Source organism: Ochotona princeps, chromosome 12, assembly GCF_030435755.1.
Source record: "Ochotona princeps isolate mOchPri1 chromosome 12, mOchPri1.hap1, whole genome shotgun sequence".
NCBI lineage: Eukaryota > Metazoa > Chordata > Mammalia > Lagomorpha > Ochotonidae > Ochotona > Ochotona princeps.
In genome coordinates, this window is record NC_080843.1 from 2,219,311 (window position 1) to 2,241,391 (window position 22,081).

General features: G+C 47.2%; 1 protein-coding gene across 2 annotated transcripts in view; it reads right to left on the minus strand.

Annotated features, from left to right (window-relative positions):
- The window catches only part of MYO16 (myosin XVI), a 375,466-nt gene that overhangs the window by 215,537 nt on the left and 137,848 nt on the right, over positions 1–22,081 (minus strand). For both annotated transcript variants that reach the window (XM_058670587.1, XM_058670588.1), the window contains 2 exons: positions 13,962–14,079; positions 5,111–5,252 (listed from right to left, as the gene is read on the minus strand). In XM_058670587.1, coding sequence (XP_058526570.1) covers positions 5,111–5,252; positions 13,962–14,079 — 260 coding nt within the window. The remainder of the gene's footprint in view (positions 1–5,110; positions 5,253–13,961; positions 14,080–22,081) is intronic.

Genomic DNA, 22,081 nt, shown 5'->3' on the forward strand with positions numbered 1-22,081 from the left:
AAACATTTTTAACAGAACTGGAAAAAATCATACAAAGTTTCATCTGGAAACACAAAAAACCACGAATAGCTAGAACCATCCTGAAAAATAGAAATTTAAGAGGGGGATCACAATTCCAGAGCTTTGGACATACTTTAGGGAGGTAGTTATTAAAACAGCCTGGTACTGGCACAAAGACAGAGAGGAGGATCAGTACAGTAGAACAGAAGCAGCAGAAGGCAATCCACACAGATACAGCCAAACAATCTTTGGCAAAAACAAACAAACAAACAAACAAAAAAAAACCACCTAGATGATAATCCAGGGAAATCGGAAGGTCTCTTCAATAAATGCTGTAGGGAAAACTGGTTGATAGCCTGCAGAAACAAGAAGTTAGACCCACATCTTTCACCATACACTAAGATCAAATCTAAATGGATAAAAGACCTAAACCTACATACAGAAATCTTTAAACTTTTGGAAGTAAATGTGGAAACACCCTGCAACATTTAGGTGTAAGCCCCGAATTCCTAAAAAAAAAAATCACCACAAGCAATAGCAATCAAGACCAAAATAAACAAATGGGATTACATCAAACTAAGAAGCTTCTGTATAGCAAAAGAAACAATTAACAAAGTAAAAAAGCAACCCTCAGAATGGGAGATCTTTGCTCACTACATAGGAGATAAGGGACTAATCTCCAGAATATACAAAGATCTCCAGAACAACCAAAACAACAAAACAAACAAACCACTCAAGAAAAGGGCATGGGAAATGGGCAGACACTTTACAAAGGAACAAATTCAAATGGCAAACAAACATATGAAAAAATTCTCAAGTTCCCTGGCAATAAGGGAAATCCAAATTAAAACATCACTGAGGTACCACCTAATGCCAGTAAGAATGGCTCACATACAAAAAACCACCAATACTTGCTGGCAAGGATGCGGAGAAAAGGGAACCCTACTCCACTGCTGGTGGGTATGCAGGGTGGTACAGCCTCTATGGAAGTCAGTATGGAGAACACTTAAACAACTGAAAATCTGCATACCATATGATCTAGCAAAGGCACTTCTAGGAATATATCCAACACCTTTAACACGAGAAACCAACATGCACCCCTATGTTTATAGCAGCACAATCAATAATTGCAAAAACTTGGAAGCAACCGAAATGCCCATCAACAGAAGACTGGATAAGAAAGCTATGGTTCATTTACTCCATGAGATACTACTCTGCTATTAAAAAACAACCAAACAAAACAAAACAAAACAAAAAAATGAGATGCATTTTTTTTCGTGGCCAAATGGGCCCAGGAAACCATTATGCTAAGGGAAATGAGCCAATCCCAAAAGGCTAGATACCACATGTTTGCCTTAATTTAAGATGATGTCAATCCTAAAAATAGTACCTGTAAATTTGAACATTATTACATCCTCAAACAGCTGTATCACATGCAATTAGATATTGTGATATAACCAATGAACCAATAATCAATGACAGACTGCCTATGAACTTCACCAAAGAACTGAAAAGCCTAATACGCTTTTAACACCCTATGCTATTCTGCAATGGGTCGGGACAGCAGAGAAATCTTCCACCTTCTTAGAGTGAGTGAGGAAGATGTTAAATATAATCTAACAAGATTGTAACAGGCAACTTACAGACAGCAGACTCGAATTTACATTAGACATTAGCAAAAACTGTAAAGACATACAGTGGGATCCAAGAACAATCCTGACAGTCTCTTAACAGGAGTCATACGCACAGAGCAGAAGGGGCCCTCAGAGTGCAATAGGAGGACAGGAGAAGGCTTGTATCCTAACCCCAGAGACTCCCAGTACCTCACCAAGACTATCAGCTTGGGAACCAAGGACTACATCCCACTGTCAAAGAGATCACAGGGAATTGGAGTGCCCTCGTAGGCCAAGAACTCTGAGGTCATCTACTCCCTATCAGATCTCCCACATGGGATGGAAGAAGCCCAGAACCTTCCTCACAGGATCTAATGTCATCGGAACAATAGCTAGGAGCCCTGAACAGTCTTCAGAAATAGAACAGTAAACCTTCTTCAGGACTCAGGAGAGGAGCTTTCTCTGGTCCTAACTTAGTTCCAACTTTGGCTCTCCACTCTCTCTTGCAATGACCATCAGAGTCACTCTGGAGACCCCAAAATTAGATCAGATAGACACAGAGCAATAAGGAAAGCTTAGAACAGACAGGAGTAAGTCAGCTTGGACTACCATATACCTCACTAGGTAGGACACAAAGGTCAGTTACTCCTCACTAGGGTATTGAAGATATCTCTGCACAGCCCTCCTAAAAATTGTTCTGCTCATCAATCATTTAAAAAATGGCTTGTTAGAGTTATAAGCCTGTTTGGACCATCCTAAAATTCGTGAAGTTCAGTAAAAATCACACTTGAATTCTAAAAGCTGCTAAATATAAAAATGAAAATAAACATGAGACAATTGAATAGCACCCTATAACCATTTTTAGGTTTATAGCAGCCAGTTGTGTATATACTAAAATTGAGATGTCAAGGAAATAGTTACAGGATGTGGTTAAAAACTTGCATTTTGTAACATATTGGTCACTCAATACCATGTTAATTAACTTCATGATGTTATTAATTTTCATGTTTCTTCCTGTTGTTGAAGTTGTGTAGTGGTACGTCGTTGGTAGGGATGATATCCTGCCAGCTCTACTTTCAGACCAAGAATGGTCTCCCAATGAAACTGTTAGATTTGTCTGGACAATAAGATGCTGGACTCCCTGCATGGTCCATGCCCGCAATGAAGGAATCATGACTGGTTATGATCTGTACTACTGCAACAATATGAAGGAATTCAATATGGGGGGAGGGTTTGGGGGAACCCCAGATCCTATGAAACTATGTAATGAAATGAAAAAAAAAACGTTTTATTACTATAAAAAGAACTGATTGTATGTATTTCATAGATGAACTTCTAGGACGAAAAACATACTTCCTTCCCTTCTTCCCTCCATCAATCCCTCCTTTTGTGTTTTTCCCTTTATATTCTTGTAAAACTAAAGAGAATTTGCATACACTTTATAATCATGGGGATACCGCACATCCAACTTCTGCATGGCCCCAGCTTGGATCTCCTCTGACACAACATGAGAGACTCTGAGGAGACACATGTCTGATGCTGCAGATGGCAGGCATTTCCGACAAGCTGCCTGGGTTATCACATTTGACAACACTCTCTTTTAAATATCTGTGGTGTTTGGGAGACTGTGACCCTCTACAACAGCCTTTTTCCTATTTAATGTAACACACAACATCTGTCCTAGCTGGGACACTTTCACTGGAGCAGAGCAATAAGGACAAATGAGACAGTGGAAATTAGTCTTTTTCCCTAACTCCACCTTGACTTCTTCCACACCTCACAGCCACGATGGATGCATTGGCCCTGCCACATCTCCACCTTCACCTCCCCCTCCCCCAGACACAGACCCAGCATTCCCACCAGCCTTGTCCTCTGGATGTGACACCTGACGGTGCTTGGCTCAATCCACAGGAATCATTTGCTCCCATTTCTTCCCCTCACAACTGCATCTGGTTCACACTCAAGTCTCAGCCCTGTGTCCTCAGCACACCTCCTGGCTGTCCCCACATCTCACTTTCACCTTCTGAGCAGCACCCCAGCTCCAGGTGCTCCTAGGATTTGCACTCTGTGCTCCCAGCTGTGACAACCACAGGGACAGCTCCACAGATCTGGAGTCTCCTTCAATGTGAACACCAACTCCTTCCACACTCAGAGTGCAAGCAGCTTACAGTCACTCTCTCCACACAGTCCAAGTCTCTAGCCACCCACCCACCTGCCTGCAGCTCTCACCCATCCAGAGCCTTCCTGCAGAGTCAGCATTGCTCCCCATTTCCTCCGATGCTCCCCGGAGTCCTGCATGGCCCAGGAGAGTCTGCACACTAGCTCCCCTGGGAAAGGAGCTGTCTCCAAGTAGCCCAGCCATACCAGGATCCCCAGTGCTGCCTGATCCCCAGCCCCGACCTGATGTTCACCACATCACCTGGACTGTGGTCTACCCCCTACTGGAACATAACAGATGAAGAGGAACAAACCAACAGATAAAGTTGGGGGGATTGGGCATAATTTTCTGCACTTTTGAAATAAGACACACACACGCACACACACACACACACACACACAGGGCTGGCTGCCACCTGCTTCCTCCACACTGAGTTAGCACACCCACTGCCTTGACTACGCAAGCCAGGAGAGGAGAGCCACTCACCAGTGTCTGTGAGAGCAACCGTGTGTCGGTTGTCCTATCACATCCATGACTTTTTGTTCTCACAAATGTTTTCTCAGCATTATGCAAACCCTTATCTTCCTTCAAGATCCAGCCACCAACAGGGGTTAACAGCAGCCTGAAGCAACGCCCCCCTTCTGCACCCCTGCTGGGGAATTCACTTGTGAGAGTGAGGCACTGGCCAGGCCTCTGCTGCTGTCCCCCTGTTTCCTGCCCTCTGACTTTGCTTCTAAGTGAGGCTTGCTGCCCTTTCCTGTTTGTGGTCTTCCTTCTCGGCAAACTGGACCTGTCCCTGTGAGAACACAGGGCCAGCTGGCAGGAATTCAGCTCCCTCCGGAGGCCCGCCCACTTCCATTGGCACCCCATGCCCTCAGCTTTCTCTGTGGAACACACAAACACTCTTTTGCCTCCAGTTCCCAAGCTCTGTGTGTCCTGACCCAACATTCAGCCTCTTCTGTCACCCACGAGTCATTTCTCAAAGAATATCTACCAGTGCACCACAACATGAGCAAAAACACCAGGAATGTACCACTGATTGTTATCGCCAAAATGCCCCAAAAGAAAAGTTCATATACGTGCTTAGATGTGCTGATTTTTTTTAGTGTGATCTGAAATCTAGTAAAATACGAAGTTTCATTCATACACACGTAGAACATTTCATCGAGAGATTCAACAGTTAGAACGCTGGCATGGGAATGGTTTTAGTCTAACCATATCCAACAGTTGTTTAAAGGCTCGTCTCTTCTTTGAAAAATAAGGAGGCCATTTAAGACTGCTAAACTGCAGTCACAGCTTGAAGACAGAGCCCTGACACGCATGGCACCCTGTCACTCACCGGCGCACACGGTGCAGGTGCAGTCCGCATTTCTCTTCAGCAGACAGTCCATCCATCAGGAGGTGGAAGACGAGGAAGTTGCTCTGGCCAAGGGGTTGTGAAATGAGTCTGGACTTCTCGAGCATATATGTATACATTCTGGCTGGTTAGGAAAAGGAAAGTTATCCTGTTAGATGCATGAGTGGTCTCATTTCCATAGCTGTACGCATATGAATTACGAGGAGATAATACCGCAATTTCTTTGTCAACACACAACTTTTTTCTCTCATTAATAACTGTCACTATTTGCATTGGCAATCTTTTGGTCACATACGACTAGACACAATATGCTACCACAAGCAAGTGCAGCTACTGTCTTGTTTGTTGGACGTGGCAATGAGACACGTTAGATTGCAGAGATCTTTCCCATTTCTGTTTGAACAGCACATTTCTATTGAACCTCACTGGTCTAAGCAAACAGATGACTCTCAATAAACATCTGTTGAAGCAATGAGCAAATGTCTTTCTTAGACATCACTGAGCTATTATTTCTTCTGAAGGAAAGAAGATGAATGAATGCATAATTTAGGTTTTCCATGTGTGATCAATCTGTTTCTTCATTATTCAAAAACTAGGGTTCTTTTTCTAGAACCAGTTGGGGTTTCCAGCAACATCAAGCAGGAGGTGCCGAGAGCTCCCTGTGCCTGCTCCTCATTACGTCTCTGGCGGCGGAATCTTACACTGGCGTGATGTGTTGACACACTGGTACCTATCATCCTTAACAACGGCCCGTGGTGCACAGCAGTGTTTGTGAGAAATGCCTGAGGAGACCCCTGGACATCCACAGGATACTTGCCTGCCCCACACACCTGCCCTGTGCCTCACCTGCCCAGTCCCCCTTCCGTCAGCCCAACAACCACATTTCCTCATGTCTCCACATTTCCCATTTGGCCAGAATGTCATGTAGTTGGAGGCACATGCAACCTTTTCTTTCATACGGATTCTTTCACCCGACATTACACACTCAAAAATCACTTATGATTTCTCATGCATTGTTAGCACACATTTCAATTGGTGAATAAAATCTCATTGCATGAATGCAGCATGGTTTATTCATTACTCTAAGAAAGGACCTCCTTGTTTCCAGTGAGTAAAGCTACTATTAACACCCACACCCAACTTCCGCGGGCTCACTGAAGTAAATGCCAAGAGAGACTTGTGGACTGTATGGGAAGATGCTGGTGAGAAGCTGCTCAATTGTCTTGGCACCCCAGGAGAGACGGCTATGAACTGGTGGTGTTCCACATTCTTGCTGCCACTGGGTGCTGCCAGGGCTCGGCATCCCCATCTTTCTGGCAAGTGTGAGCTTGTCTTCTTGTTTCACTGATTATAGTCTCAAGGCCACACCATAGCGACAAGGTGCCCTCGTGTGCTTATCTTTCTTCTCTATGCCTTTTGATGCATTGTCTGACCACTAGTTTGCCAATTTTTCAAAACATTGCTGCTTGTTTTCCTCCTGTTGAGATTGCAGAAGTCTTTTACACTGTGGATAGAGGTCCTAGAACAGGAATGTGCTTTGCAAATATTTTTTCCCCATCTGTGGCCTGAAACTTCAATCTCTTAGTGTCTTTCACAGAGCAATTATCTTTAATTTTAATAAAGTACAGCTTGAAAATGATTCAGTGTTTCACCTAAAATGTCACCTCTGGGGATATGGGAAGCAGACACTGTGCACCATGAGTTAAGCCACTTAATAGGATGCCTAACAGAGTGCTCATTTGAGTCCTGACAACTCTACCTGTAATCCAGTTTCCTGTTAATGTGCCCTTGGAGGTGGCAGATGGTGGCTCCAACGCTTAGGTCCCAAATGAAAGACTCAGATGGAGTTCCCAGCCCGTGGCTTTGACTTGGCCCTACCCTGGCTGTTGTGACCACCTCGGGGGTGAATCAGTAAATGGATCTTTGTCTTATCCTACACACACACACACATATACACTCACACACACACAGCCTTTTGAGGAAATGAAAATAAACAAACAGCAAATATTTAGAAAAGCAATGCTTCAGTATCAAACTGGAAGTTCCCTAACCTTCCTTCTAGGCTGTCTTACAAGTTTTATATTTTTGCCTTAAAGGTTTAGCGTTTATTTGGAATCAGTCTCCATTAAACGTTTACTCGCCTGGATTGCTTCCCCCCACTCCATGGGTGTAGCCTGCTATAATGGCATAATCTGTGCAACGACAGTCCTTTTTCCACTTAGCATCCTTATCCTGTAATCAACAGGAGACTGATATTTGACAGGCTCTGTTCCTTGGCTCTCTCCGGGCTCCACTGCTCTGTGAGTCTGCTCCCAGCAACACCATGTCAGTGTTACGATGGTCTTGGCACGAACCACGTCATCCCTCAATTCTGTGATTCTTCGAGGCATCTTTTGGCTATCTCAGTCAACAGAGCCGGTTTGTCATTACATATCAGGAGGCCAGTGGAACTCTGAGAGATTGCCCCAACTCAGCCATCGTACTCTGGAAGAACTGATATTTACGATATCATGGGTCCCTATATATTAATCTCCATTTGTTTAGAACTTCTCTGGCTTTTGTCATCAGAGATTCTAGATTCATCTTCTACAGGCCTTGCACATATTTTCTTTGTAACTGCTTCATGTGGGGAGGTGTCCTATACCATGTTAATGCCAAACTCCAGCTGCTCAGGAGCCAACACTGTAGTGTAGCAATTAAGCTACCACTGGCAGTGCTGGATGTCAGCTTTAAGTGCCAGCTTCTCTACTGCCCATCCAGCTCTTTGCTAACGTAACTGGAAAGCAGTGCAGGAGGCCCAAGCCTGGGCCCTGCACCGTGTGAGAGATCACTGTTCACACCCCCGTCCCTCCCTCATATCATTCTGCCTTTTAAATGAACAACTCTTTGAAAAATTCTGACTGTTCACTGCCAGTCTGTAGGAGAGTGAACGACTTTGCATTTTAACCTGGTATTCCGCAACCTTGTTATAAACACGTGGTACTTCTAACTTTCTTGGCAATGTCTTTCAGATTCTCTTCATATATTGTCATGTCACCTACAAAGGCTGATTGCCTCCTCCCCGGTTGGTTGCCGTTCATTTCCTTGTCTTACCATACTAGCTAGCGTTTTCTCTTGGAGAGTGGGCACAGCCTCTCTCTGCCTTTGCCCAGCAGAGAATGTGCAGGGATGCCTGCCCTACTAATGGCTGGCAGCGGCACCTCTCATGCCATCTGATGTGTCACTCAAAATCAGCATGAGTTAAACACACCGCCGGATCAGAGTGTGAATGTAGATCCAACTCATGAGGGCTAATTCCAAGGCTCAAGTTTCCCGAGTAGGTCACATGGCCTTGGCCTATGTTTTGTTGTTGTTGTTGTTTATACGCTTGTTTTTTGCGAGGTGTTTCCTTTTGGTAAATTTCAGTCTCTACTCAATCCTGGGTGTCTTCTGGGTGCACAAAAGACAAGGGGTTCAGCCCTTGGTCATTTCCACAGGAGGAGCCTGTCCTTCCCCCAACTCTTGGGCCCCAGCGTCTTTCTGAAAATGGAGATAATTTGAAACAAAAGGAAAATGTGAGTGACATAAAGAGCGAAGTTAACTTCTCAGTCCCCGTGAGCCCCCTCAGCTGGAGGTGAGGACTGTCGCCTGGAGACAGGAGAGGAAAACAGCCCCTGCCAGGGACCGTCGGGCTGCAGGTCCAGGATCAGGACCCCAAGGCTGGGCAACTCCAGTGTCGGGCGTTGGGGCTCACAGCTCAGGGTGGGCTGGAACCCATAGCCCTGCCGACTTCACTTCTCTGCCACTGCTGACTATGCTGGCCCTGCAGATGACCCTGGCACTGTACATGGATGTCCTGGCAACACGACCTTAAGAACTCCAGTTCCCACCAGTCCCTGGTAAAGGCATCTTACAGGGAAGTGAAAGAAAACAAAGCAAGTCATCTGAAGAGGCTTCAGCTCCCAACAAGGGAGCTACAGAGGATGGGGAATCTCCTGGGGTGTGCAGTCAGATTCTGGCGAATGGCATACCCTTTAAATCCACAGCTCCTAAGTGCTCTGTCGCTAAAGCCTTCCTTGGATAAATGAATGTTTCTCTTTTGAATATCTAGTTGCTGCCTAACATTTGCGACATGCTGACTACACTGTACAGTGAGGCCCTCTTAGCCAGTCAGGGAGGTCCTTGCAGGGTGCACCTGTGGGCAGCGTGAGTCACTTCCCTGGAGCTCCATCCCGCTCCAAGTGACCATATTCAGCCACTTACAGTCAACAGCCTTTGAAGCAGGTGAATTGTGAGCAAGCTAGAATAACAAAGCATAAATGGAGACTGTCCTAACTACACTGAAGGAAGCTAACACAGCATATCGGTCTCCTTTCCTTTGGATACTCTGTGTGAGGGTTTTGTGTGTACAAGAATTCGCCTAGACGGTGAAGTGAATGCTGACTTTTTATTTCTGTTCCTTTAAGAAGACAAGGGATGACACTGGCCACAACTTGAAGAACTGGGGTGTGGTCACGTTTGCCTCTGCTGAGAGTTCCCATGTGGACTTGTGGGCTGCCCCAGACACAGCCCTTTCTATATACACAACAAAATACTACTCAGCTATAAAAAACAATGAAATCCTGTCTTTTGCAACAAAGTGCATACAACTGGAAACCATGTGTTGAGTGAAATACAGTGTGTGTTCCTTGATGTGCGGTAACCACCTGGAGTGCAACGCACAGTGGCTGCTGCTTCCTGCCCTGCCGGTAACCTGAGGAACGGTGGCTTCCTGCTTAGTACCTATTGAATTCCAAATTTAGGGGAGAGCTAAACTGTGATTATTTATTTTAATTAACATTTACAATTGAGAATTTTTTTGCAGGTAGACTTAAGTGAACCAGTCAGCTGGCTTTAAAAATTGTTTAAAGTGGTATACATTGATGTCCCTTTTATTTTGCTTTCAAAAAAGTAGTGTTTCATAAAAATGAAATCATTCAAAAGTATCATATTAACTTGTAACTCCTTTAAGTTCCCAATGTCTATTGAGTAGTGATGACCTTTTAAACCTCTGCTGGGAATACTTTTGGGGTTTACTTTTTATTTCAAAGGAAAAGTTAGAGAAAAGAAAGGGAGAAGACCCTCCCCACACACAAATACACACACAGACACAAATACAGGCATACACACACACATATAGACATACATACACATAAACACACAGATACAGACACACACATACAGACACACAGTACACACACATATAGACATACATACACATAAACACATAGATACACAGACACACACATACAGACACACACACACACACACATTTTCCATCTGCTGGTCCATTACACAATTTGCTGCAATGGCAAAGGTTGAGCCAGAGCCAAACCAGGAGCCACAAAGTTCTTGCGGGTTTTCCATACAGAGGGGCAGGAGCCCCAGCACTTGGGCATCTTCCATTGCTGTTCCCAGGCCATTACCTGAGAGCTGGGTTGGAAGCTGTGGTGTTGGAGTGAATGTGGAGCAGCTGGGAACCAGGCACCCATTATGGATGTCAGTGCTATGGGTGGTACCAGAGCATCGGCCCTTACTAACACACTTCTGAACGTAAAAACTGACACGGATGTGTCCTTCTATTTCATAGTTTGAACTGTGCTCACAGAAGTGCACTGTCCCCAGTACCTGTGTGATTATGTCCTGATTTGGAAATGAGGTCCCTATAGATGCACTCATGTTGAGATGAGGTCATTACGGAGAAGGGTGGGTATGAAGCCTGCACCCCCGGTACGCCTGGTGTCTTTGAGAGGTGCTGAGGGAAGGGTGGGGTTCAATTGAAGCAGAAACAGGTAAGGCAACCCCAAGTCAAGAATTGTAAAGGGTTGGCAGCTGTCCTAGCAGCAGATCCTCCATGGCAGACGTCAGGGGAGCTGGGACACATGCCTGGGCAGACATCTCAACTCTGAACTTCTTGTCTCTGGAGCTCTGGGACACTTATTCTGGTACTTTATGCTACTGAGGTCATGCCAATCTGCTCGAGCAGACCCTGGGAAGTGACACAACTGCCCAGGGACCGCTGGTCTTGTGCCAGCAGGCAGCAGGGGACAGGCAGCTGCCTACAGTCCCTGGACTAGCCACCAGGTGGAACGGCAGGAGGGCACAGAGCATGTCCTGTGTGCCCTTGGTGAACAGCAAGTCCAGCTGCCCTGCATGGGGTGGACTCTGCCCAGCCAGGGCTCCTCCGCCCACCTGCTGGCAGACGCCACGAGCAGGAGGCTGCATGAAGCCAACCTCTTGCTGCTACACAGCTGCTTAAAGCCCCCACTGGGTCTTGGTGGTGAGCATGCGACATCTCCGCACGGCAGACTCGTTCTGCACACTGGGGAACCTTGTTCTGTTTCCCCGAAGCTGCCTCTTCGTTGCCAGCAGCTTCTGTGTCTTTCAACTTTAACTCTCCCGATGAGGCTTCTCTTGCAGACCCACTCCTTGGACACAAAGGCCTGAGCTTCCACAGCAGGATGGCATGGTCCTCCTGCTTCTGGGCTGACTCATACCAAGAGTTCTCCCATCAGTGCAGTCTATGGAGCACTGCCAGTTTTCTGTCTCATGATTTTTTTTAAGTGTAAAAGCAATAACCAAAGCATTTGGTCAGATTTTTAGGGGAACACAGTAGTTGCCTAAAAAGTAGGCAACGGGGACTGAATTAGGATGTTAATTAGGACAGAAGGAAGAGAAACGCAGAATGGAGAGTGAGGGAATGTGGAGATGACCTCATCAATGCTGTCTTCCTAAGAGAACAAGTCACACACAATGTGGAGGGAGCGTGGCACTGGCATGGGTCACTTCAGGACCGCGAACTACTGCAGGTTCCTCGTGCCCAGTGTGCATGCCATGGGCACCCGTGGATCTGACCGCACTGCAGGTGCACGGGGCCGTGGACACCTAGATCTGACCGCACTGCAGGTGAGCGGGGCCGTGGGCACCTGGATCTGACCGCACTGCAGGTGCGCGGGGCCGTGGGCACCTGTGCATCTGACCGCACTGCAGGTGCACGGGGCCGTGGGCACCTGGATCTGACCGCACTGCAGGTGCGCGGGGCCGTGGGCACCTGGATCTGACCGCACTGCAGGTGCGCGGGGCCGAGGGCACCTGTGCATCTGACCGCACTGCAGGTGAGCGGGGCCGAGGGCACCTGTGCATCTGACCGCACTGCAGGTGCGCGGGGCCGAGGGCACCTGTGCATCTGACCGCACTGCAGGTGCGCAGGGCCGTGGGCACCTGGATCTGACCGCACTGCAGGTGAGCGGGGCCGTGTTAACAGTGAGCACCGATTACAGGCAGCAAGGCAGGAGTGCATGGCAGACCGCCCAGCTCTGTCTAGTGTGTGCATATGATCACTTCCTGAATTAACATTCCTGAGGAGACATTAGACCCCACCAGGACCAAGGGGAAGAAACAACCGAGGGCCCGCACGGTCAGCAGCCAGCACGCGACTCCCTGCCGTGCACGGGATGCCGGCTGAGAAGGCAAGTTATCTCTCTGGTGCTGTTCAGACGATCTGTTTGCTTTCTTTTGTTTTCTTCTTTTTTTCTGTCCATCTATTTATTTTTTTTACACATACCTTCTTTTTAAAATTATTATTTATCATTTTATGATATAGTTCCAAATGCTCCTGGGATTTTCCTTAACTCCTCCCCAGCTCCCCCCCCACACACACCTAATTCTTCTATATCATTACTAAAGTATAGTTCTTCATACACAGTCATATGTCCATCATTGCAGGCATGGACAATGGCAGAGAGTCCAGCATCCTATTGTCAGGATACAGTGAACAATTTCATTGTAAGTCCATCTTTGTCTGGAAGTAGAAACGCACACTGCATTGTATCCTCACATCTGGATATGCTAGTCTCCATTTCATATTACAGAGACCCAGACGGGAACACCAGAGTGAGGCTTACAATGTTTCTCTGAAGAGCAGAGCTTCAGAATATTTAATCATGTTTTTTTAAATAAAAAAAAAACAAAAAATAATCATAAGAATAAACCCAGAGAACTAAATTTCTAGCTTCGTCCTCCTAAACGAACTTTCTCTTCCCTGAGACACACTGCTGAGTTTCGTTGACACACTGCAAAGCACAGCTCGCTCCTAGCTTGTCACCTCTCCTAACATTCCTTTCCTCAAGGAAAGCTAGAGTGGCTTGAAAAAGCCAAACAAAATGGACACCTTTTGAAAATCATTTATAATGAGCCAATAAATACCTGTGTACTGGTAGGGAAGGCAACATTCTTTAAAACAATTGATTCTGCCAAGTAAGCCAGACAGTCCACCTGCAATTGTGCTCATGTTATTAACATGCCAGGACAATGTGCTCTAATTAGAAAGACGTGATATCCAGGGGGAATTCTCCGTTAGTGGAAATTTAAGTGAGGCTGGTTGGTTAAGCACACAGTAAGTATCTAAGTTAAGTAGGACACAGACTCCCAGAGGGTTTACTAGGGTCTCCTCAAGATGCCTGAATTTATTTCAGTTGTACCATTCAGAATACACATTGGTTCTGTTTGGAAAGATCCCAGTGTGTGTCCCGTGAAGAACTTGTCTGCTGGGCTCAGGAGTCACGTGCACCTTGAGACTTTCTGTGCTCCACAAAGGCGATCCCACCCAGCCTGTCCAGTCTGGATGTGGCTTCACATTACACTGTTTATCCAACGGGCTGGGTCTATAAACGCAGCTCAGTGAAGCAGGACTTAAGCTGCCTGCTTAACAGAGTTTTGCCTCTGCCCTCGGCTGTGTGGAAGCAAGGATCTGGTGTCACCCAGCAGCCCCCGCCCCCCAGCACGCAGAGGCTCCACGTGCCAACGGGACACTTACCTCCAGTGACATGTTTCCTCCTCCCGCAGAACTGCAGCTCCAGGTACTTGATGAAGCAACTGGACGAGTCATTCAGCGCCGTCTTGGCATGCCCGAAGGCTTCCAAGACGCACATGACCTGCAAAGGAACAGTCACCGATCTACCTGTTCTTGACCCACACTGGGAAGGAGGAGTCAGTGGAGACGCCACTGCAGGAATACCCTGCTTCAGAAATGTTTTTGATTGAATTGCAAGGTTGCTCTTGGCTGAAACGCAAACTTGCAGCACCCTGTTTCTGTCAACACGGCTTTTTCCATCTAAACTAGCTTCATGACATGGCTGTCTCAATGCGTGTAGGTGGAGCAAAACCATTCACCTATGTACTCACACACAGCAAGCATGAATGCACACAGTGTGCACACAGAGACAAGTATGAACACACACAGTGTGCACACACTCAGGCAAGCATGAACACAGTGCACACACTCAGGCAAGCATGAACACAGTGCACACACAGAGACAAGCTGAACACACACACAGTGCACACACAGAGACAAGCTGAACACACACAGTGCACACACACAGACACAACCAAGACTGAGATTTTCAACTTAAAAAGACGAAGAAGAGTTTTTGTTGGTTTGGAAGCATCAGAAGAAGCAATAGCCACAGCTCCTCTCAGAACAGGAAACCTGCTCAAAGCCAGCACGCCAGGTCTTTCTGAATCCCACTTGGTTCTCATCCACCCTATGGGCAGAGCCCTTGCTCAGCCTCCTCCCACTGCACCCTGGAATGCCAGGGGCTTCTCTACCCACCTTTCAGCTCTGGGCTTCTCTGCCATCCCGCGGTTTCACAGCTGGGAAGTACCATGCAGAGCAAATCACCAGGAAAGCTCCTCACGTCACCCCTGGGGTCTGGAATTTCTTCCAGCTCTGACCACCAAGGAGTGCCTGCGAGGGTGATGTGACCAAGACCTGCAACAACGTGGAAGGATCTGAGGTGGGGGTGCAGTTTCTGAGAGCAGCCACAAGAGGGAGCACAACGATGCCTTATTGATAACACTAGGAGGTTTCTGGTGACAGAACTTGGAAAACTTCGTTCTCACTTTTTAAAAGATGTTTTGATCTTACCGTTTTAATTTCCTGACATCTGCTACACTGAGTACATCTTCCATAACCAGCCTACACTGAAGATTATAAAACAACACTTGGATGATAACCAAGAATAAGAAGCATTGAGAATTGGGAGCAGTGAAGTGGGTTAATTCTTTTTGAAGTCTGAAGTTTTAGAGATAAATCAATTATTTTATGAGTCAGGCCTTTATACAATAGCCGTAGATAAAACATTGTGACCTTTTACTTGAGACAGAAACAGACGGATATAAAGATGAAAGACGTCCCATCTACTGGTTCCTGACCCCAATGTCCAGGCCAGCCAGGTCTGCAGCAGGCTGCAGTCTGGTCTCCATGGGTGTGTCAGGGGCCGTGTCCTCGAGCTGTCACTTGCAGGAGCAGAACCAGAGCTTGGGCTCAAGCCCTTGAAGTAGGAGGCATGTGTTCACACCGGCACCTGGAGAGCAAGGTGCAAAGCCTGCTCCCAATCACCTCATAGCCAGGTGCAACACCTGCTCCCAATCACCTCATAGCAACCTGCAACGCCTGCTCCCAATCACCTCATGGCAAGCTGCAACGCCTGCTCCCAGTCACCTCATAGCAAGGTGCAGCGCCTGCTCCCAGTCACCTCATGGCAAGGTGCAACGCCTGCTCCCAATCACCTCATGGCAAGCTGCAACGCCTGCTCCCAATCACCTCATGGCAAGCTGCAACGCCTGCTCCCAATCACCTCATGGCAAGCTGCAGCGCCTGCTCCCAGTCACCTCATGGCAAGCTGCAGCGCCTGCTCCCAATCACCTCATGGCAAGGTGCAACGCCTGCTCCCAATCACCTCAAATCGGAGAAAGTCAGCAGCGACAACAGAATATTCTGAGTAATCAGAACTAGCTTCTATTAAACTCAGTTTTGTTCATTTTTAATAATAAAATGCTAAACATATAGCTGAATTCATAGTGGAATTGAACCTATTTTAAGCACATCTCATTACACGATGGTTTGAGAAGTCCCCACAATGCTTAGGGTGCAGTTATTTTAGAGCTTGCTCCAGCTCCTAGGTGTGGGTTCTGACAGTGGAGTGCTGTTTTTGTTATTCTAGGCAAAACATCACAGTTCCATCAGCACCTGTCAACAGGAAGCATGCGCTGATGGCTGCACGCACGTCCTTGCAGAAGAATCAGGCCCTGCTCAGTGGGTGACACAGCAGGGGCCATGCAGCACACCCTAGAACCTCCCCCCAGCACCTTCCTGGATCCCAGCACAAGAAGTTAGTCCTTCAGTGGCCGTGCATGGCACGCATGTCTGCAGCCAGGGAACACTCAGAATCCAACATGACAGAATCCCAAGCGAATTGAGAGGAACAGGCAAGGAGTATATTACGTTTCCTACTTGTGAGACAAGATCCTAGGGCTAATAGTGAACATTCAGGCGTCTGTGTGTCTTCTAATCTAATCTCTAATCTAATCTTCTAATCTAATGCTTCTTATTTTTGGAGAGAGGGTTATTTTTTAGGAAAAACCCATACACAGATTAAATAACTCCTAGGGTTCAGCTCAGCTTGTAAGTGATGGAGCTTGGATTTGGCCCCAGGCAGTCGGGCTGCAGTCACACCACACAGTCTTGCTGCTTGAATAGCCCGGGTGGAAAACACACGAGCTAACACACAGCTAAAACCACTCAACACAACGTAAGCACTCGGCATTCTCCACTGACCACGGTTTCACAATGCAAGATTGAAACGTCAGGTCACCTTGGAACCAGCCAGAGGTTTTCACCTTGAATTCACCACTTGACCAACAGGTGGCACTGAATGAATACATCAGAGGCACGTGGACAAATGCTACTCCAGTGCTTACGCTGGCTTTGAAACAAATAGTGAGAACGCTGCACTGCATTACAGTTTATACTGCAATATAGGTGAAAGCATTTCGAACTGTGCATCCTTAATATTTTCTGATTCAAATCTTAATGGTATGATTTTCTTTCTAGTTAACACACATGTTTGGTATAATTTTATATTTTTCTTGATAAAAGTCCTACACTCTTAACAGGAATACCCAATCTATTACACTTCCTTTTAAAGAAAAAGTATTTTCGTTGTTCTGAAAGTTGGAGTTACAGAAAGGGAGACGGAGAAAGCAAGCAAGCTCTTGGCCCTCCATCTGCTGGTTAACCGCCCAGGATGGCCCACAACTACGTGAGTGACTGAGGTCCAGACCCCTGAGCCACCTGCTACTGGGAGCTGGACCAGAAGTGGAACAGCAGGACACAAACCTGCCCCCATGGGATACCAGCACTGCAGGTGACAACTGCACCTGCTTTGCCACAACGCAGGCCCCTATCATGCTTTCTAAAGTAAATGTGGTCGGCCCTCTCAGTAACAAACCTTCTCCCCATCACAGGGAGCTTGTCGGGCTATTCTTGGTATCTCTTACTCAACAAGCGCTGGTTTAAGTGCTGCGCACGGGACTCGATGTTTGTACCACTGAAATGTACTTGAAATTTATTTGGTCCAGAATTGGCGAGAAATCCCAGGCAGCTTTCGAGAATATGACCTTACTGTTCCAATAAACACAACGCCATGGAAAACCCCTGCTTCCAACATGTGAAACACAAATCCAGGGCCCAGGATCCAAACCCTCGCTGGCCTGACGCTGGCTGCTCTGAGCAGCGGCCCCAGCAGCACTCTGTTGGGAGCCAGGATCCTGCCCGTCCCTCCCTCCCCGGACCAAGCACACTGCAGCACATGGCAGAGTCAAACTGCCAACCCACGCAAACATTCCAGATGGGACAACTGAAGCGGAAGCTGACACCTGAAAGTGTTCCAGCTGCACACTCCTTGGCCAAATGAGCTTGTTGTCTGCTTAACACCACCAAAGACCTTTCTCTTTCACCTTCCTTTCTCCTCCCTCGTGGACAGCGCTGCGTGCTGTGCTGGCATGAGACTCCCTGACTGGTCGGCCATCATCCTCGCCAACCCCACAGCTCCTGCATGCCGCCAGGCCTGCAGCCTTCAGCCCCACAGGGCAGGTGTCTGCAATGCCCAATCCCCAAGACGAGGCCTACACCTCCAATGACTCATCCTCAATCAGGGCCAGGCTTTAGACAGAGTGGCCTGCCTTTCCCTTTGGAAGGCCAGCGCTCTGCAGTCTGCCTGGTGAGGATGCCGTGCAGGAAGCAGGGCTGCTGCCCGCCCAGGCCAGCTCACCCTGCCCTCCTCACAGCGCCACCCAGCGAGCATCCCTTTCTCTGCACTGAACTTCAGCCAATCAAACATGCTCCTCTCCTCATTTCTGTGATCAAAGTCGTTTTTTTTTCCACGCAGAAAAACCTGACCTTTCTCCCCACTGAGCTTTGTTCCCTGATCCTCAGCAACGCTACGAGAATGCTCAGGACCCACAGGTCTCTGCGCTGGTGCAGTTAATTCTGGTACATATGCTTGGATGATCTGTAAAGCTGCGGCTGAGCAATTTTCATGAACACCCTGGAAACTGAATTACAGCCATCTAGACGATCATTTAAAGAGAAATAAACAAACCATAATTGACATGGGGCTTAAGATACAAATACGGGGAATGTTTCCTATGAGGTTGGAGAGCATGATTTACACCATCTTCCACCTGTCATAAGGAAGAATGAGACAAATGAATTACAAGTACTTTTAATAGAAGTTTGCACTGATACAGTTTTGGCTCCTAGACACTAATTGATTTGGAAATTTTATATCCATTTTATTCAAAGGAATGCAAATTAGAACTCATTCACCTTAACTAAAAGGCAAACCCGATTTACATAATCAGAGATGTATATTAGAGATTATGTAGCTTGTTCCCTCTCAATCACTTTAATGAACGATCATTTTAGTTTGTATCTTAGAGTGAGAGCTAGCATTCCTTGTCACTGCAGTTTAGTCAACAGGCTGTAGTATTTCTACAGGTTAACCACAGTCTAGCTTTTACCTTATTTTATGCGCCATCTATCCATTAGGCAATAATATGTTCATATATTTGAATCCAGAAAAGTTATGCTGTTCTTTACTAAGCATCTTCAGACATGAAATTATTGAGCTGTGATCTGGACTCAGAACCCCAATCATGAGGAGAATGGCAGGTTCTGTGGTCTGACCATGGAGTCCATGTGTCACAGCTGAGCCGGCCCAGTGACTCAGAGCAATGGACAGCGTATCAGGTGCACACGGAGAATATGGTAGTACATTGGAGCCTGCAGAAGACACCTGGTACCACAACAGAGGACAGAACAAATTGATCAACTACCCCAGCCACATGTTGGCAGTGAAAATCTGGGCAAGCAGATACGCTAAGGTGGACTATGTCAGCCAGTGGATTCTGAGATTTCATCCTGCTTGGAATGGCGAGATTGGCAGCAATTCAGAACAGCTGATCTGTCAAGTTCACTTGAGCAGTGCCCTCGGAGCAGGCCCCACGTCAGGGACGCCAGGATGGTTGGGAGGCTGGGTGTGGCTTCTCCCTTTGTCTCTCCCCTTCACCCAGACACAGGAAAGAAAAAAGAGAGTGTGGAAACAATGCTCTTACCCACTTTCCTGTAGCCCTTGACCCTCTGAGTCCTAATCAACTATGTAAAGATCATCAAAATAAAAAAAATTAGAAAAAGAAATTATTGAGCTATGATGCAGAATTGTGCCAACCCCCAATGCAGGATAGCCTTCCAAACAAAAGTCAAGCCAGCAATGGTCACAGAGAAGTGCTCAAACTGTTTGGTATACATTAGTCATAAAGGAACAAATCTGTAGAATCAGGCATAACCTTAGGAATTCTTTAAAACAGGCTTAAATTGTAGAGTTATACAGAGAACTAAAGGAAAGAAATATGAGAAATGCCAATGTAGGATTAGACCCGAGTTTCTCTCACATCAACCTGAGGGCTCAGATGCTGCCAATCTCTAGGTCTCTCCCGAGGAAACACCACCATAATTGGTAGAGCGCTCTGTCCTGCTGGGCTGGGCCAGGCGAGCCAGAAACAAAGACACAGCACGGCACTCGATACATTTCCAGACCTTCCAATCTGGAGTTGTCAACTGACGCTCTTGTTGGGAATGCACTGGGAGAGGAGCGGCCACTTTGTTCTGGCGCCATCGGATGTCTGGAGACAGAAACTTGGTGCAATGAGATGGGGGGAACATGTGCGCCTCTCGAGGCTGCACCTGTGAGGAGGGGCGCTGGAGCCGCCCCCATGAACATAAAAGGCCGTCACAGGATGGCGGTTGGCCCAGGGCCAGGAGGCGGGGTTGGTCTCACCAGCAGAACAGGAAGTCACAGGGACAGGCTGATGCCCTCTCTGCGAGTAAGTCATTGCTACTGGCCTATCAGGTAGTGCCACGTGGATCCACGGGCAGAAATGACTGGTGGAGAGCGGTATAAAAGCAGTCGCTAAAAGCTAAGAAGCAGCGGGGTGAAGAACGGGACAGCAGAGAGGGGTACGAAAGTAGTAAGAGCTACGGAGAGAAAAGCTAAGACCTACGGAGAGAAAAGCTAAGACGTGCGGGGAGAAAAGCTAAGACCTACGGGGAGAAAAGCTAAGACCTACGGGGAGAAAAGCTAAGACCTACGGGGAGAAAAGCAGAAAAGCAGCGGAGAGAAGGGTATAAACGCAGCCGCTTCTGGCAGTAAGGGGTCCGGTTGCGGTTCCTGTTTTCCCAGACCCTCAAGAGTGTGCCTCGTCGTTAGTGTCGCTGCAGGCCGGCGTGCACCCCTGCCTCGGCGATCTCAGAGCTGCAGGCTCCCCCGAGGGCTGACAGCCGGCACGTGGTGAGGCAGCCTGGCCGGAGCCCAGCCTGGTCACGCTTGCCAAGGAGATGGTGGAGCACAAACACACCTCTTGTCCTTAAATGTTACGTGGAGTATGCTGGTGCATTTTCAGCAAGATCTGTATTTATTTATTGTACATGAAGAAATGAACATGATTTTTGATGGTATATATACATGCATACGTTTAAAGATCTCTTGAGGGGAGAAGTTACTTTTTTTGAATAAATGTGTCTTAGCTAAAAGGACGGTAAGTAAAAGGAGGAAGAGGGCGGGTATTTCATGAAGACAGGGAAGGGATTGACATGAGAAAACATCAATGCTGGTTCTGTAAGTCAGACACAGGCTTACATATATGCAAACACACACACGTCCACATGTGTGCAAACATGAACACACTGATATGCAATGACACACATTCACACAAACGCTTATACACATGGAAACACACAAACACATCCACGCACACTGGAATGCACAGCCCTGACCGCAAACCACAAGTTACCTCTGTTACATCTATTTGCTAACGTTAGAGTTACCTAACTGAGGAAGCCTGAAACACCTCCGTCCTTCCTAGGCTTGCTGAAGTCTTTAAAGACTTTAAAGGCCGCCATGTGGACATGCACAGGAGACGGTCAAACATGATGGGCCTCCATCCCCTGCAGTGACTGCCAGAGGAAGTAACAAAGTGTGGGACCTCCAATCTACCAGGGAAGGCCCCTCCAGACCGCCCAGGCGTTTCAGTTGCTGACTGCTTCCTACCGTTCTCCTGTACCCTGTCACCCAGACACACATCAGGGCTTTGTGAGCTTTCCTTGAATGTCTTCTTCAGACCGAGGTCTATAAAAAGCACTAACAACACCACCTGCCAGAGTATGTAAAGGCAGGGGCCTGGGTCCTGCAGACAGCTGCAGCGGCCATCCCGGGCATGGCTGAGCCTCACTGCTGACTGACCGCTGGGTGCTCCTGAGTCCTCGGTGTGTTTTCAACAGCCAGGGCAGAAGATGTGCAGCCTCCACATGACACAGACTACAACGCACCCACGTTTTTTTAAATATAGTTTAAAATCGCTTTGGGAGGACCGAAGGCTGATTACCTAGCAACACATTTAGGATTGCTATTGTCACTTCTGTTAGACACAGTGACTTTTATTACTGGTATTCACGCAACAGTTGCTTTTCAGGACAGCACAACCAAGTGTACCAACATTCAGAAAAGGTACCTTGTAAAAGAACAATATCTCACAGCA